The 16674-nt window shown below is 50.2% G+C and overlaps 1 protein-coding gene across 1 annotated transcript; it reads left to right on the top strand.

Moving 5' to 3' along the window:
- The first annotated feature begins 4779 nt into the window (after positions 1-4779).
- On the top strand, positions 4780-16423 carry LOC104299907 (ficolin-1). The gene is made up of 10 exons (XM_054174235.1): positions 4780-4901; positions 5669-5782; positions 6465-6518; positions 7609-7644; positions 8878-8913; positions 12699-12830; positions 13164-13171; positions 13255-13384; positions 15082-15216; positions 16036-16423. The coding sequence occupies exons 1-10, from the start codon at positions 4823-4825 to the stop codon at positions 16281-16283; spliced, it is 972 nt and encodes a 323-aa protein (XP_054030210.1). The 5' UTR covers positions 4780-4822; the 3' UTR covers positions 16284-16423.
- Positions 16424-16674: the final 251 nt, after the last annotated feature.

Raw genomic sequence — 16674 nt, 5'->3', positions numbered from 1 at the left:
AGTCCATGGGCCCTGGTGAGATGCACCCAAGAGTGCTGAGAGAGCTGCCTGATATTGTTGCTCTACCACTCTCCAGCATTTTTGCAAGGTCATGGCAGACAGGAGAGGTGCTGAGGACTGGAGGAAAGCCAAAGTCACTCCAGGCTTCAAAAATGGCAAGAAAGAGACTGCAAGAAACTACAGACCAGTGAGCCTCACCTCCATCCCCTGGAAATATGATGGAGCAGCTCCTTCTGGAGGGCACTGGGAAGAGAAGAAGATGATCAGGAGCAGTCAGCATGGATTCACCAAGGGGAAATCGGGCTTGGCTAATCTGATAGCATTCTGTGATACCCTAACTGAATGGGGAGATGCAGGCAGACCAGTGGATATAGTCTGCCTTGACCTTAGTAAGGCTTTTGACACTGTCTCCCATAACATCCTTGTGAGCAAGCTCAGGAGGTGTGGATAGAAGAGCAGACTCTGAGATGGATTAGGAACTGGTGGCACAATAGAGTCCAAAGAGTGGTGGTCAATGGTGCCAAGTCCAGCTGGAGAGCTGTGACCAGTGAGGTCCCCCAGGGATCAGTGCTGGGTCCAGTCCTGTTCAAAATCTTCATCAATAACATTGATGAGGGGACAGACAGACAGAGTCTGCTCAGCAAGTTTGCTGATGATACCAAACTGGGAGGCTTGACTGAGACACCTGAAGGCTGTGTGAGACTTGGACAGACTGAGAGCTGGGGGGAGAGGAACCTGATGAGGTTCAACAAGGACAAGAGCAGAGTCCTGCAGCTGGGCAGAAAGAATAAACTGCAGCAGGACAGGCTGGGAGGGGATCTGCTGGAGACCAACCCTGTGGAGGACCTGGGAGTGCTGGTGGACAAGGAGTTCTGCATGGGACAGCAATGTGCCCTGGGGGCCAAGAAGGCCAAGGGGGTCCTTGGGTGCCTTAAGAGGAGTGTGGCCAGCAGAGCCAGGGAGGTTCTCCTCCCCCTCTACTCTGCCCTGCTGAGACCCCACCTAGAATAGTGCATCCAGTTCTGGGCTCCCCAGTTCAAGAGGGACAGGGAGAGAGCCCAAGGGAGGGCTGCAGGGATGATTAAGGCACATACCCTATGAGGAGAGGCTGAGAGGCCTGGGGCTATTTAGTTTGGAGAGGAGAAGGCTGAGGGGATCTGATCAATGTCTATCAATATCTGAGGGCTGGGGGTCAAGAGGGAGGGGACAGGGACAGGCTCTGCTCAGTTGCACCCTGGGATAGGACAACAGGTAATGGATATAAACTATGGCACAGGAGGTTCCACCTCAACAAGAGGAAGAACTTCACTATGAGGGTCACAGAGCACTGCAGCAGGCTGCCCAGAGAGATAGCGGAGTCTCCTTTTCCAGAGACTAAGACCCATCTGGATATGTTCCTGTGTGACCTGCACTGGATTCTATGGTCCTGTTCTGGCAGGGGGTTGGACTTGATCTTCAAAGGTCACTTCCAACCCATAACATCCAATCATCGTATGATCCCCTTTCCCCTTCTAATCTAATTTAAAGCCCTGTCAATGAGCCCTGCCAACTCTCTTCCTAAAACCCTTCCCCGCCCGTGGGATAGGCTATTCCTATCTGTTGCCAAAAGGCCTGGCCTCTTGTAAATCAAGCCATGGTCAAAAACCCCAAACCCCTGCCAGTGACACCAGGCTTGGAGGCAGGCATTAATCTGCCTCTTCGCTCCCCAGAACTGGAGGGATAGAGGTGAACACGACCTGTGCTCCCAATCCCTTGACCAGATGTCTCAAGGCTCTGAAATCATTCTTCATTGTCATTGAAGGAGTTCTTCCTATTTCATCACTGCCTACTTGAAGACAAAAAAGGGGAATCTACACAGAAAAAAATAATTGCTAATGGTGGAAATGCTCAGCCTGCTGCAGCTTCATGGGGTCCTGGGACAAGGAAAAGCAATTAAGGAAATATTGATCCCTGGGCCAATTTCAGAATCTACCCTCAGGGGCCTGATCTACTTTGGACTAAGCTTGTTCATTGACAGTCTTCTCCCTAATTACAAAAGTAACTGCATCTACAAGGACACTGCCACTTCCCTTGGATGGAAACAAACTGACATCCCCAGGTATCCCCCAGGCTGGATAGAGCCTGAAGCTGGTAACACTTAAGAGTGTACTGGGCAGACACGTCACAAGCTGCCTCCACAACCATTCTCAACCCATCCCAGAGCTGGCCACCCCACTAATCGAGCAGCTGGGAAAAGCTGAGCAAACTTATTCTTGCTTTGGTGGTTTTTTTGTCAGGACAGAGCTAGCCTGGAACTCATGAGAGACTCACAATGGAGTACTCTGCAAGGCTGCTTTCACCATTGCCTTTCTGAGTGACTTACCATAGGAGACAGCTGAGGGCAGCAGCTTTTGCCTCCAGGTCACTGGAACAAAGTATTGCAGCTGTTTGCAGGCACAGACCACAGGGGATAAGGGACTGGGCAGGGGAAAACTTCCTCGTCCTAGGGACTGGCTCTTTGTCTCCACAAAGGGAGCCTTATGGGGCAGACACAAGTCCAGCCCAGATGGTCAGCACAAGCCAAAAGAGGGGTGCAGTTACCTTGTAGTTGCCTTTGTCTTAGTTTCAGCAGACAGAAACTCTTTTACCCCTCCCCAAAGGAGTAAAACAAAAATGCTCCACACAGGACTGGAAAGAATTGGCAATGTAAATGTAAATACTATTACAACTACATACAGGAAACATACACAACACAAAAATTCAGATTCAGCCTCAGCCCCATTCTCCCCAACCTGGACTTTACCAAACCTTCACTAGGCCAACATCTTCCAAAATCTCCCCCCACAACCAGGCCTCAATGCCTTCCCAACACGTCCCTGCCCGCCCCCCACCAACCAGGCCTGAAATGGCATAGCTAAAAGTCAGCTTTGCCAAGGCTGCAGAAGGCTGCAGACCTCCCCCACATCACAAGAGAGAGCAGTCCATGCTGGGAAGGGAGCAGAGAGAGGAAAAGGACAGAAACTGACTATGCAGCCAGTTTTATATAGGGAAGGGAGATGAAATAATGAAATAAAAAATGAAATTAAATTAAATGAATGAAATAAATGAAATAAAAAAAGGTTACATTTTCTGGTGTTCACCTCGCTGGGACTTGAAGGACTTTCAGCTCCATGGTTAAAACATCCAGTCTTAAACCCACAACAGCCCTGCATAGATCTGTCTCCCTAGCAGCTCAGAGGAACCTGCTCATCCTTTTTCCTCCTGAAAGGCTGAAGAAAGAAGCTGCTCTCATTTTGCCCTGAGAACTGCATGCACAGCTCTTTCCCATGTAAAGCAAAATCCATTCATGAACCACAGAAAACATTCAGCTGGAAGACACCTCTGAGATCATCCAGTCCAACCCTCAATCCAGCACTGAAGGCTCAGCACCAAACCATGTCCCTGAGCACCAGGCCCACAGTTGCTGGAACACCCTCAGGGATGGTGACTGCAGCACTGTCCTGGGCAGCCTCTTCAGTTTTTCTTCAGACAGGGGCAGGAAAGCAAGGTGAGCATGGTCCTGACAGAACTGCTTCTGAGGAAAGGCAACCAACCACAATATCTGCTGGTTTGTTACTTTACATGCATGTATGCAGGAATGTGTCTCTGGTGTTTGTGTGTCTGTGTTTGTCTGTGTGTGTGTCTGTCTGTCTGTCTGTGTCTGTCTGTGTCTCTGTGTATGTGTCTGTGTGTCCCCATGTGTGTTGGGACTATTTGGAGGACACAGAATTTACGTGACAGATACTCATCCTTCCCCTTTCTTCTCCCATGTTTGACATTAAAGTAGGCTGCTATCTGTCATTCCAATTTTGGATGTTCGAGGGACATTGTGGCAGAAGCAAGTGCTTGATGGGGAGCTAAGTTCTACCTCTGATATCCTGATAGCTGGGAAAGGCTGCAAGAAATCTCAGTATCCTCTAAGCTGGAATGCAATCACTGGGGCTTAACAACAACAAAAACAAACAAACAAACCACCACCAACCAACCAACCAACAAAACCCCACCAAACACAAAGCAAACAAACAAAAAACACCAAAACTTCAATTCTGCCCTGAGCTAAAGTCAATAAACACAGCTCTGTGTCTGTACCGTGTGAGTCAAACTCAGTGTGGCAGTTTGAACCGCTAGTAGTGGTGCCACAGATGAGCAGAGCACAGGGGAGAGCAACAGCAAAGCAAACCAGAAATCCTGCTCACTGCTGCAGCGAACAGGGACTGGGGGTGAAACCTACCAGGCCCTGCCCACTTAAGGCTGCCTGGGCACACACACTGTGAACTCCACAGCAGTCACAGCTCACAGACTGAAAGCTCAGTTTGGAGAAATGAGGCTGGTCTATCTGGCAGGCAAAGCATTGGTGCATGAACCAAGCTATGCAGCTTTTCTGCCAGTGGTCTCAGTTGGCCTTGAGCTTTTTGTCTCTCAATGCCTCCGTTTCCCCAACTGCACAGTAAGCTCTGCCCTTTGCAGAGGGCCACTAGCATGCAGGGTGAGAGGAGTTGGCTGCACTTAGCTAACCCTCTGTTTTCTGGTTCACCTCCTCTAGAAATATAATGTGGGAGGGGAAGGGCATCCAAAACCTGCAGGAGATGGAGGCGAGGCAGGTAAGGCAGCCAGGCAAGAATTCTCCGATCAGAACTGGGAAACAGCCAGAGCCCCAGATCTGAGAGCAGGCAGCAGGCAGGCATGGAGGTGGAGCTTATCCTGGTGGGGTTAATTATAAAAGGCTGAAATAAATCAATGCTAACCACGGTGCCTGGGAAGTGGATGAGAGGAGCTGTGCAGAGAGTGGAGAGCACTGCTGGCCATGGAGAGGTCAGCCCCAACCCTCCTGGCATTGCTCAGCCTGACAGCAACTACTTGTGATGCCCAGGACAGCTGTCCAGGTGAGTAGGGCACAAACCCCACTGAGGCAGCCTGTTCCATCTCCCCCACAGCAGAAGGCACTTGGGTGAGGGGGGTGATGATTTTTTTTTTTTTTCCTTCTATGCTGTTTTTAAAATTCAGCTGCAACTAAGAGGAGGGTAAGGGGGAAGCTGAAGTCTCAGCAGCCACTTTATCAAACTGCTGCCCATGCAGCAGTGGGAGCTGCAGGAACAGTCTGTAACCATCCTGGTTAAGGGTGGTTGTGGTGCCTTGGCTCAGCTACTAAATGATGCACAGCAAGGCAAAGGACTGATCAAGTGCTTTCTGGGTGCCAAGCACCGTGGTAGCAGCTTGGGGACACTGCACAGCACAGGATGATGTCTGATATTTCTTATAGAGATGATAGGGGTGGTTCCAAACTGACCTGCTGGCAGGAATTTGAGTGGAATCATTACTGTGCAGACCTGTCAGTGTCACACTCCGCTGTCAACACCTCTTTGGTGCGTCCCTCAGCTGTTGTTTTAAGGCACAGTATTTTTGCCTTGCATCTCATGTCATCCCCAACAGCCATCTCATGTCATCTCTAACAGCCTCCTCTCCCACTGAAGCCAGAGTCAGTTTCTAGCTCCTCTAGTACATGAGACCCTCAAAATCATCTTTAATCCATGCACATCTCCAAACTCCCACCTTTTTCTTGAAATGATCTTCAACTCTAGAGGGCTTGGTTTCTTCTCCAAGACATTTCAGAGCCCTAATAATCTCCATGAAGACTGTTTCATTTCCTCAGAAGTGAGAATAGTGGGACTGGGTGATGCTGAAAAGCTTGCCCTTCTCCAAGGATGCCCAGGAATCCCAGGTGCTTCTGGCTCAAAAGGAGAACCAGGTGTCCCAGGAACAAAAGGTGAGGCCCCAAAAGTCAGCAATGAACTTGTGATAGGAGGTGGCTTTGCTGCTTTGGGTAGGGGAAGCAAGCTGAGGGTGGAGCAGTGGTTGGCCTGTTACTGGCTTCTGTGAGCAGCTGGGGAGTCGAATAGGAGTGGGAAATACTCCACCTAGACAACTGCTGGTACACCTGGAGGTGTCTTTTTGTCATTGATTCCCATTGCAAGTCTGAAGTGGTCCTGGGATGTGAAGTGCCACAACTCATTTGTTTCATCTACTTTACTGAATAGTTTGGGTGAGAGGGAGGCTGTGATGGTTCTGCAAGGCTACCAGGGAACAGCTCAGAACTGTACTGGCACCCTCCCACCCCAGGGAGCATAGGAAATGAGGGATCCTTCAGGACTTTCATAGAAAACTCACAGAGAAGGTGAGTCACATTAGCAGAGGGAGCAGATCCATGACAGCAAAATCCATGGACTGAATCCAAGATGTTCATAGGAATTCATAGGTGACCTGCAAATTAGGACTTAGCCGACAGGACCAGCAGAAGAAAAGGAGTAAGATGTGCTGCAGCATTGAATCCAATTAAGCAAACCCAACCTCCTTGTTTCTGAAAGCCAAGGCTCATCTGCCTGGGCTTTACTGAACTGTTCTCTGGTCAGTTAGCATTGTGCACACACAAACCGAGTCTTTCCTTGCAGGTGAAATGGGAGCCCTGGGCCTCCCTGGGAAAGCAGGACCACCTGGTGCAAAAGGTAAAGTGTGATACTGAGCTCCAATCCATAAATCTGCCCAAGTTCAGGACAGACACTACGAGACAGCCCTGAAGTAGTGCAGGCAAAGCAGGACTGGGGGGGTATGAACCTTGCTTGGGGTCAGTAGTAAAAACAACATCCTCCAGCGGGACCACATTGCAGCGGAAGATGCCACTCTTCTCAAACTCTCTACTTACCAGTCCCTGTAAAACCAGGCCTCTCCCCATTCCCCCCTCTTGCCCTGACCTTCCTGCACCATGACAAACATGTCCAAATGCTCCCCTGCTCTGAGAGGCTTGGCATTGTTTCAACCAGGAGAACTGATGCAGTGCCCCAGTACTGAGTGATCCAGCAGCCTCCAGTCCTGGATGCAGCCTTTGATGCCGCTGGAGCGCACTTGCTCAGGAGGATGAGACCAAAGCCCCAGGAAACAGCTGGCATGCAGTCAGGCAAGGAAGGAATGGACTACTTTTTTTTTTTTTAATAATGGCATGAGCTCCTGAAAAGAAGATGTCTGCTGAGAAAACAGCTTTCAGTCCATGCAGGCTGTGCTTAAGGTATTCATCAGGGCCTGTGTGTTTTAGGCATTGGAAAAGTGTCTTCTAAAGAAACCAGTTCCCAGCACAAGGTGGCACCCAGGAACTGGGAAAACAGCCCCTTTGGATGCTGAATATGCAGCTATTTCCTTGCCAAAAGCATGCAAGGCTTCAGCTGAAACCACAGCAGGAGGTGAATGAACCCTCTGAAAAAAAAGAAGCTGTTGCCCAAAAATATCACAAGCGTCTGTCTGCAAACAGAAATCCTGCACAGGTCACTGAGATGAAGCTGTGAAGCCCCCCTGTAGTGCAGCAGGTGGAGCAGCAGTTCTGTCCTCTGTGTCCTACCCTTCCTGCTGTTCCCAAGAGATGCTGCACTCTAGAGGGCAGCCAGGCCCGGGTGGCAGCACCGAGCAGAGACACTCAGCACCGCAGCCTGGCTTTGCACTGCTTGACAGCCTCTCCTGTACATTGGGGAGATATGGAGGGGCTTTTGGGGAACCACAGGAATTCAGTCACATCCATGCTGAGCATTTTCTTCTTGTCTTTTGCAGGAGCAGTTGGAGAGCCTGGCTTCCCAGGACCAAAAGGTAAACCCTGATGCCTCGAGTTTATCCTGTGGGCTGGTTTAGGTAAACTTCTGTCCTCTGCTGTCCTGAAACAACAACAGGTGGGAGCAACTATAGAGAAGGAAAAGTATTCTGGCAGGTACCAGATGGAGCTGTTTGGTGACAGCTGTGCCCCATTGTAGGATCAGCTCTGGCCTGGCTGATGTAAGCAGCCCTGCTCCCAAACTGTTCAGCAACAGGAGCTGTCCCCAGCTTGAGTGCCAGATGCTGTTTCCCAGCACCATTAGCTTCACATGCCACAGCCTGAGGGACCAGCCAGGTTTGGGCAGACTTCTGACCTCCTCATGTGATGGCAAAAGGTCGAGGCTGCCAGAGGACCAAGCCTCCCTAACAGCACTAGCAACAGTAAACCACACTCTTCATCCTGATTCCTTTGTCCTGCATGTGAGGGCTACTGGTCTCCACTGCTGAGCACTGAACTGTGACTTCCCTCACTAGAGCTTGGCTTGTAATAGCTGGGGCCAGGGGCTGCTGATCTGGTGGCTAGCTCAGCACAGCTGATCCAGGTGTCACAGTCACTGCCTACAGCCCTCTACCAGCAGCAGCCATGCCCCTCTCAGACTTTGCCTTTCTGCAGGTATTTCCTGCTCCTTCCCACACCCACCTGCTTCTGGCCACCTCAGTGGTACAAATATTGGAACCCAATACCCTGGCTGGCCAGCAGCAGGCAGAGCAGACAGGCCCTACAGAGAAACCTCTTGTGTTATTCTTGCCATTTGGACACCCAAGCCCCAAACCAGATGTCAAATGAAAACACAACCTCCTGGATCCAATGTCCCAGAAAGGGCCAGGATGCTGCTCCTTGTGCATCTATAGTGTACCCCCCCCCCCCCAGCCATGGCAGCTACCTTGCATGCCTGCAAGGCAACCTGGAGAGCTACTCCCAGTGACTGAGGGTACCATTAATTCCGTGAGTCTGTGACTTCTGTTTCCACCTGCCATTTTCTGGGTCTGTGCAGATGGGCCTTTGATGCGTTGGTGTCTCTCATCTGAAGGGCCCACAAATGGCCAGGGCTGAACATGGACTGAGTTTGTCCTCCTGCCTGGTTTCTCTGTGCCTCTCGTGCACACACATGAGCCAGGTAACTTTATCAGTGCAGCAGGATCTGACTTGGAGAGCAAATTATGCCAATTATTGGAGGAGAGCAGGACATGAAAAGTGAAAACCAGTTGATGATGTTGTTTGTCCAACAGGAACAAAAGGAGAGCCTGGATCTCCAGAAACATGGGGTGAGTTTCATCCTAGGTCCTTCACAGTATCATAGTATTGGTCAGGGTTGGAAGGGACCACAAGGATCACCCAGTTCCAACCCCCCTGCCATGGGCAGGGACACCCCACACTAGATCAGGCTGGCCAGAGCCTCATCCAGCCTGGGCTTAAACACCTCTAGGGCTGGGGCCTCAACCACCTCCCTGGACAACCCATCCCAGGGCTTCACCACTCTCATGGTGAAGAACTTGCCCCTCACATCCAGCCTGAATCTCCCCACCTCCAGCTTCATTCCATTCCCCCTAGTCCTATCACTACCTGATATCCTGAGAAGTCCCTCCCCAGCCTTCTTGTTGGCTTTGCAGATGGTGGTAAATGGTGGACGTGAGCAAAGCCTTTGACACTGTCCCGCACCACACTCTGGTCTCCAAACTGGTGACACAGGGGTGTGATGGGTGACCACTAGATGGATACAGAACTGGCTTGATGGCTGCACCCAAAGAGTGGCTGTCCATGGGCCCATGTCCCAGTGGAAGCCAGTGACAAGCAGAGTCCCTCAGGGATCAGTCCTGGGACCAGGCTTGTTCCACATCTTTGTGGGTGCCATGGACAGTGGCATTGAGTGCACCCTCAGCAAGTTTGCTGTGTAGTGCAGCAGACAGGCTGAAGGGAAGGGATCCAGCCAGCGGGACCTTGACAGGCTGGAGAGGTGGGCACAAGCCAACCTCATGAGGTTCAACAAGACCAAGGGCAGGGTCCTGCAGCTGGGTCGAGGCAATCCCAGGCACAAATCCAGGCTGGGCAGGAACTGGCTGGAAAGCAGCCCAGAGGAGAGAGTCTTGGGGGTGTTGGTGGAGGAGAAGCTCAACATGAGCTCTCAGTGTGCACTTGCAGCCCGGAAAGCCAATCAGATCCTGGGCTGCAGCAAGAGAAGTGTGGCCAGCAGGGCAAGGGAGGGGATTCTGCCCCTCTGCTCAGCTCTGCTGAGACCCCACCTGGAGTACTGCCTCCAGTTCTGGAGCCCCTATGACAAGAGGGATATGGAGGTGCTGGAAGGTGTCCAGAGAAGGGCCACGAGGATGAGCAGAGGGCTGGAGCACCTTGTGACTGTTTTAGGCTATGCCTTTAAGAACGGGACAGTTACTGAAACACTCTGTCCTAATGTTTTGGTGTGAAAAGGAAAACAAAGCTAATTCTAAACAAATTTCATTGGTAGATTGGTAGAATGCAACTTTAAATTTCAGTTTGTGTTTCAGTCAGTTCTGTCTGTTTCAGTCTGCCTGAGCAGCTGCTGTCTTTCTTCTGTGCTGGCTGGAGCTGACCTTGAGTTAACAAGATAACAAACTAATTCCTTTCTTCCCTTAACATACGCTTTGAGCTAACAGAATTTCCTCCTTAATAATTACTTCTCTCTCTCTAACCCCTTTTGGGAAAAAAGGGAGGAGGGCAAGAAGGGGATTTTGGGAGGCCCCTCCTTGCTGGAGGAGGGCAGGTTTCCTGTGTTACGTTCTTCGCTGTGTGTTTTGGTATATATTGTACATAGTGTATATTGTGTATCGATTCACTGCGTGCCACCCTGCTTGTAAAATACAGCTCTTATCCATTGGTGCTTCTCTGACCGAGTTAGCCGTGGGTTTTGTCTGTGGGGGGAACTGAACTTTCTCTCACCAGCACATCGATAACTGGCGCCCAGCGTGGGGCTTACCTGATTGCTTTCCGGACGCAGGGCAAAATCTGCTTGATTTATTGTCTGCTCAGATCGGAGTTGCAAACATGAAAGTGGTTTGGGTTTTAGAGCATCTAATCTTCTTGACTTGCAGCGTATTGATTTGTAAGTATTTGCTAGGACCGATTTGTGATCGTTCAGGCAGGTACTTAACGTACAAATTATATTTATGGCTTAAGATTCGGCTTCTCTGTGCCCGGTGTCTGGGATTCTTTTGGCTTAGTAAATATGGAAATGTAACTGCCACCGCTCTGCCCATCGAGATAGGGGAGTTTAAGATTCCAGTAGGTGAAAGAGTAATGTTAAGTGATGGCTGGGGTCCAAAGGTGATTTATTTGGTGTGTGTAATCCTGCTGTTGGTGATAATTAATGTGTGCTTGTTAGTAGTTCTGATTCAGGAGAAGAAGATATCTAAAACTTGCTTTGTTATTAAGCGTAAACCAAGGAGGAAAAGACACAGTTCTAACTTGACCCCAGAGATTTCTAGTGATGAGGAGAGTGGCGAATCTGAATCAGTTAAAAATAGAGCACCTCCTGACAGACTGAAAGAGTTGGGGCTGTTCAGTCTGGAGAAAAGAAGGCTCCAAGGTGAACTAATTGTGGCCTTCTAGTATCTGAAGGGGGCCTACAAGAAGGCTGGGGACGACTGCTCAGGATCTCAGGTAGTGATAGGACTAGGAGGAATGGAATAAAGCTGGGGGTGGGGAGATTGAGGCTGGAGGTGAGGAGCAAGTTCTTCCCCATGAGAGTGGTGAAGCCCTGGAATGGGCTGTCCAGGGAAGTGGTTGAGGCCCCATCCCTGGGGGTGTTTAAGCCCAGGCTGGATGAGGCTCTGGCCAGCCTGATCTAATGGGGGGTGTCCCTGCCCATGGCAGGGGGGTTGGAACTGGATGATCCTTGTGGTCCCTTCCAACCCTGACTGATTCTATGATACTATGAAATGCCCTGTACCAGACATCAGGGCAAGGCAGACATAAAAACAAATTGAGAATGACACTGAAGGACAGAGTGAGAATATCTCACAGTGAGGCCATTTGCTTCTGTAATCCAGCCAGTCCAGGAAAGTCAGCTCCTCTGAGCACTACTGGAGTCACCTGCCCTCCTTGTGGCCTGGAAGAGGTCTGAGTGGTTGAGGAGCTTGGGTTCCTGATTTCCAAGATGAAACCACTAGAAACATTTCTAGAGACCCGCTGCTACTTCAAAGGCCATTGTAGCAGCAAAGCTACAACCTGCTCTGGCTTTAGGGCCACAAGCAGCTCAGTCTCTCTCACCTGAGAGACTGGGGTGCCATTGAAATGCCCCCTTGCTGCCCCAGACACTCCTTCCCTATTCTGTGTTTCCTGGGCATGTAAAAACACTTGTATAAGAAGGAACAGGCCTTCCATTAGGAAGGACATCCATGCCCACAAGATAGCCTGGTACAGCTGTGCATTCATGCATCAAACACTGCACAATCAGACATCTGCACCACCAGCCCCACTACCTCCTCATCTCCCAAGGCTTTGTCATTTACAAACCACAGATGCAGCTGTAAGCTGGCAAGCATGATAGGGACCATTCCAGTCAGTCCTTGGAGATCTGGGAATCTGAACCTTCTGTCCTCAGGCGTGAGGTTTTTTCCAGGGGAAAAATATTTACCCATAATATATATGTGTGTGTTGTGTGTTCAGAAGTGCCATCAGTTGATTCCACAGAGGATAACCTGAACACTGTGCTCTGCAGTTACAGGCAGGTGGTTTTCTGTCACCACTCCTGCTCACACACTCTCTGTGCCTTGCACCCATTTTTGAGCCTGGACAAATTCCTGGATCATGAGTTTGTCGTATTGGTCAGAGCACTTCCATCATCCAGACCCTCAAAAGAGTCAGAGATGAGAGGTGTCTGAGCACCTTAGACCACCTCTTAGAAGATGCCCCTCTCCTCTATAACATGAATTCAGAAGCTGCAGCAGAATTTGGGTCCCTGTAGATGCACACCAGAGCCCTGCAGAGCAAGGAGCCAGCTGGGGCAGGAGCTTGGGGAGCTCCCTGGCTGCAATGGACCCTCTTCCCACTTAAGCTCCTTTCCTAATTTGCACAGAAGCCAGGAACTGCCTAGACCTCTTGGGTAAAGGGAAGATCCTGAGTGGCTGGTACACCATCTACCCCCAGGGCTGCAATGCCACCACTGTCTTCTGCGACATGGACACAGATGGTGGAGGATGGATTGTGAGTAGGACAAGGAGGAGGCGGCTTTTATGTCTTTACAGTGATTTGTTATTGATGCTACAAAGACTGGCAACAAAACAGAAACAGAAGAAAAGGAAAACACACTGAGGGGATAGCTGAGGCTCATGGCAGCAAGGTTGGGTGAATCCCTGTGGATGTAGGGGATTATTCCAGGAGAGATTGTTAGGAGCTGGCCAAGCACCCCTGACCCACTCCCTGCTTAAATCGACAAATCATTTCCTCATCAATTCCAAGTGCAGATGGAGATCTGTGAGAGAGGGATTCCCCTGGGGCTGGATCCCCAGAGATCCACAGGACTGCCCTCATGCAGGGGGAGTATTTGTTGTGGGGGCACTGTGCCTCCCAGGAACGGCAGATGCTGTCAGAGAGGGTTTGGCTTGGTGGACCTGAGCACTCCGTTCCTGCAGGTGTTCCAGAGGCGCTGGGACGGGTCTGTGAACTTCTTGCGAGGCTGGGATTCATACAGAAGAGGCTTTGGCAGCCAGCTGACGGAGTTCTGGCTGGGCAACGACAACATCCACTTCCTCACCTCACTGGGTAAGTGTGATAGTTACAATTATGGTTATTTATTTATTATATGTGACAATAGTATTACTAATATAAAAATTATTAATAACTTTTAAACAGTATATCTATGCAGATTCTAGTGCACGGTCGTTCATGTATTCTCCATAAAAGAGTTTAACAATTTTAAACTAAATTAGAAACACATAAAACAGCAATTCAGCAAGACCCAAAGGTGCCGTTTTGCCGCTTGTCCACCAGGTGGCGCCTCGACAAGACGCCTGGCAGCTGTGTACGTTGGGGCTGTCAGGCGCAGGCAATTTTAAAGGAGCCTTTCAGAGAGTTAACGTTACAGTAACACTCCAGCTGAAGCTCGGGGATTTTTAACAGAACCAAAATTGGTGTTCAACGTGTGAACACTGGAAAGCTGCAGCGTTCTCCCACTGCTGCGGCGGGTGCGGCGTGGAGGCTGATTCACCTGCAACAGACTCTCGGGTGGGGGGGTCACGGCACGGAGCGGAACGGAACGGCTTCTCCCGGGTTCAGCTTGGAAATTGTGAGCATCCGGGACACTCACAGGCAGGGCGGTCCTGGCAGTGCTCTGAATCGTGCAGGGCGGTGGGCGGCTCCCTTCTCCCGTGACTCGGCAGCCGGCGCACCGGGGCTGCTAGCTACGGTCCGTGCTTTGCGAGTGGGGCGTGGTGGCAGCTGGTTCCTACCGGCAGGACTGCAGGTACAACGCTAAGCTTGCAATGCAGCTTATGAAATGGACTCTTTGCTGGTTTCTGGGTAAACGGAGGCACGACAGCGCTTCCCGGGTAGCAGGCTTCTCCCCGGACTGCAAGCGCAGGCAGAACACGTGCAAGGAGCAAGAGTAGCAGCAGAAGCCTAATAGCGAAAGAGCAGAGAGCACAAAGAGCACAAAGTCGTTTACAGTTTGGGTAATATTTCTAATTTCTTCGAGGCTTGGATTAGCCAATAGTCAAAATTGTTAAATATTATTAACCAATTGCAAAGCACATGGCCAAGAATATGCCCAAACTTGGAAGAAGCAGAAACACAGCACAAGCATCCCACAAGGTGAGTTGGTGCTCGTTTACCCCAGCAAGGCAGGTTGGGTTGTTTACCCTGGCTTGCTAACACCTGTCCCTTTGTTTACTCAGCTCTGGCTGAGTACCCACTCCAAAGAAGGGGAAAGGGGGTTTGAGCCAAACATGTAGGGACAAGTTTTGGCAATACATAATTCTGGGCATAAGCACTCTTCACTACAGTAAGGGCTGCTTCTGTGCCCAGATGGAGTCCTGAGAGCACTCGCTTGGTCACTACAGGACCATGAACTTCTTGTGTCTGTCAGAGGTCCCAACAGCTAATCCTAAACAGTATGCAAGCTCTTGCAGCCCTCAGCACACAGGAAACTGCACTCTGGAGAAAGGAAAACTAGAAACTAAGGAAGCGAATGAGGTCTCCACAACCTCTCCTGGAAATAGGCCAATGCAGTTTCCTACAGTGTTCACACACACCCTTGCAGGGCTCCTGGGTGTGTAGCTTTGAGTGCCCAAGGTCAGATCAGAAAAGTTTCACAGGAAAGCCATTGAAGGTCCAGGACATTCTGCAAGACTTTCAAACCAGTCTCTCAAATAGTAGAAGCCTCTCTCAGGTTAACTCTCCACCCTGAAATCTAGGTGTGCACTTACCAGTGCTGCACCACTGCTGTCCACCTTCTCTTACAGAACCCTGTGAACTCCGTGTTGACCTGAGGGACTTTGAGAACAATTACTACTTTGCCAAGTATGCCTCCTTTAGAGTGTTGGGAGAGTCTGAGAAGTACAAACTGGTTCTAGGAGACTTCCTTGGTGGAAATGCTGGTAAGTTGGCAGCAGCTCTCTGGGAAAGGCCATTTTCTAGAGGATTTAAGAAGTGTCCATGCAAACTCCCTGTACCTTCTGTACATGCCAGATGCCAAGGGACCTCTGGGTGCAAGGCAGGACAGAGACATTCACAGAAGTGTGACCCAGAGCATTCATTACCTTAAAAACCAGCACATGGTTTAGCAGCAAACATAGAGCCTTGTCCTGAGCAGCACCTAATCCAGAGTAACCTTCCCAACAGCCCTGCAGCTGCTGGGCCACATTCTGCCTTCAGTTATGCTGGAAGGAACCATCTGCCCATGAGGTTTGCCACTTCAGGGCTGGACATTGTTCCATACTTGCAGCACCAGCACTGCATCCTCACTGCCTGATGGCTTGGTTTTATTTAGAAAGCAAACAAGACCCCTGCAGAATTAAATCCCCTTCATGAAGGAATGATTCCAACCAAGACCTGACAGTGCTCTGGGTTTGTGTGTTTTCTTGATGCTGCAGCTGTGTCTGATGGTGCAGACCTCAGCATGGCTGCAGAGAATATGACACCCATGTCATATTGGTGACAGAGAAGTGAGACCCATGCAACTGAACCCGGCCCATTTGATTCACAGGCACAGATAAGTTCTCAGTGCGTTTTAGCAGTCCTGGTAGAGCTTAGGATACTTGTCCTCTCCAGGACCAAGGAGAAAACCTGGGCAACCAAGAGAAGAGCAGCATTTATAAAGTTATAAGGCCCACTAATGCCCTGCAGTGCTCCACAGACATCTGAGGGTCCCTTCTGTGCTCCCTACTTGAGTAACTGTGCCCACGTACTCCCTGCAGGAGACTCCTTCTCGTACCACAAGGACATGCCATTCTCAACCACAGACCAGGACAACGACTTGAGCTCCCTGAACTGTGCCACAGAATACAAGGGAGCCTGGTGGTACAATGACTGCCACTACTCCAACCTGAATGGGATGTACTGGCTGGGCACCCACAGTAGCTACGCTGATGGCATAAACTGGAAGACAGGCAAAGACTACCATTACTCCCTGCAGAGAGCAGAAATGAAGTTCAGGCCAGCCTGACACTGCAGGAAGGGCCACTCAACAGCCAAGAGAAGACACAAAATAAAATGTCTGAGGATAAAAGTGGAACAGGAAGGATATTATGGGTTGTATCTTCAGCCCAAAGCAGACTTTTGCAGTCAAGGAGACATCGGTGTTGATCTGAGTGCCTGAGAGCACCCTGGATAAGGTGCTTAGCCAGCATCTTCTGAAAAGTGCTACACCTTGATTGAAAGACCCAGTGATGGTGAGGCTATTGCAGCTCAGTAAAGTGCTCAGTTATTAGTACCCTACATGGTAATCACTGGTGATTTTCAGTCTAATTCACACATATGAAGCTTTCAGTGGAACCAAGAGCCAGCTGAAAGACATTGAATTCCTGACCCATGCTTCTCCTCCTGCAGGCTGTGAT

Source organism: Dryobates pubescens, chromosome 29 (genome assembly GCF_014839835.1).
Source record: "Dryobates pubescens isolate bDryPub1 chromosome 29, bDryPub1.pri, whole genome shotgun sequence".
Taxonomy (NCBI): domain Eukaryota; kingdom Metazoa; phylum Chordata; class Aves; order Piciformes; family Picidae; genus Dryobates; species Dryobates pubescens.
This window is presented reverse-complemented; position numbering and strand designations above follow the sequence as displayed.

Bases quoted from the DNA above. Each gene is read 5' to 3' on its own strand.
- LOC104299907 (XM_054174235.1), top strand. From the start codon at position 4,823: ATGGAGAGGTCAGCCCCAACCCTCCTGGCATTGCTCAGCCTGACAGCA. The intron at 7,645-8,877 runs GTAAACCCTGAT...TTTGTCCAACAG, and splicing joins TGGCTTCCCAGGACCAAAAG to GAACAAAAGGAGAGCCTGGA. The intron at 13,385-15,081 runs GTAAGTGTGATA...CTTCTCTTACAG, and splicing joins CCACTTCCTCACCTCACTGG to AACCCTGTGAACTCCGTGTT.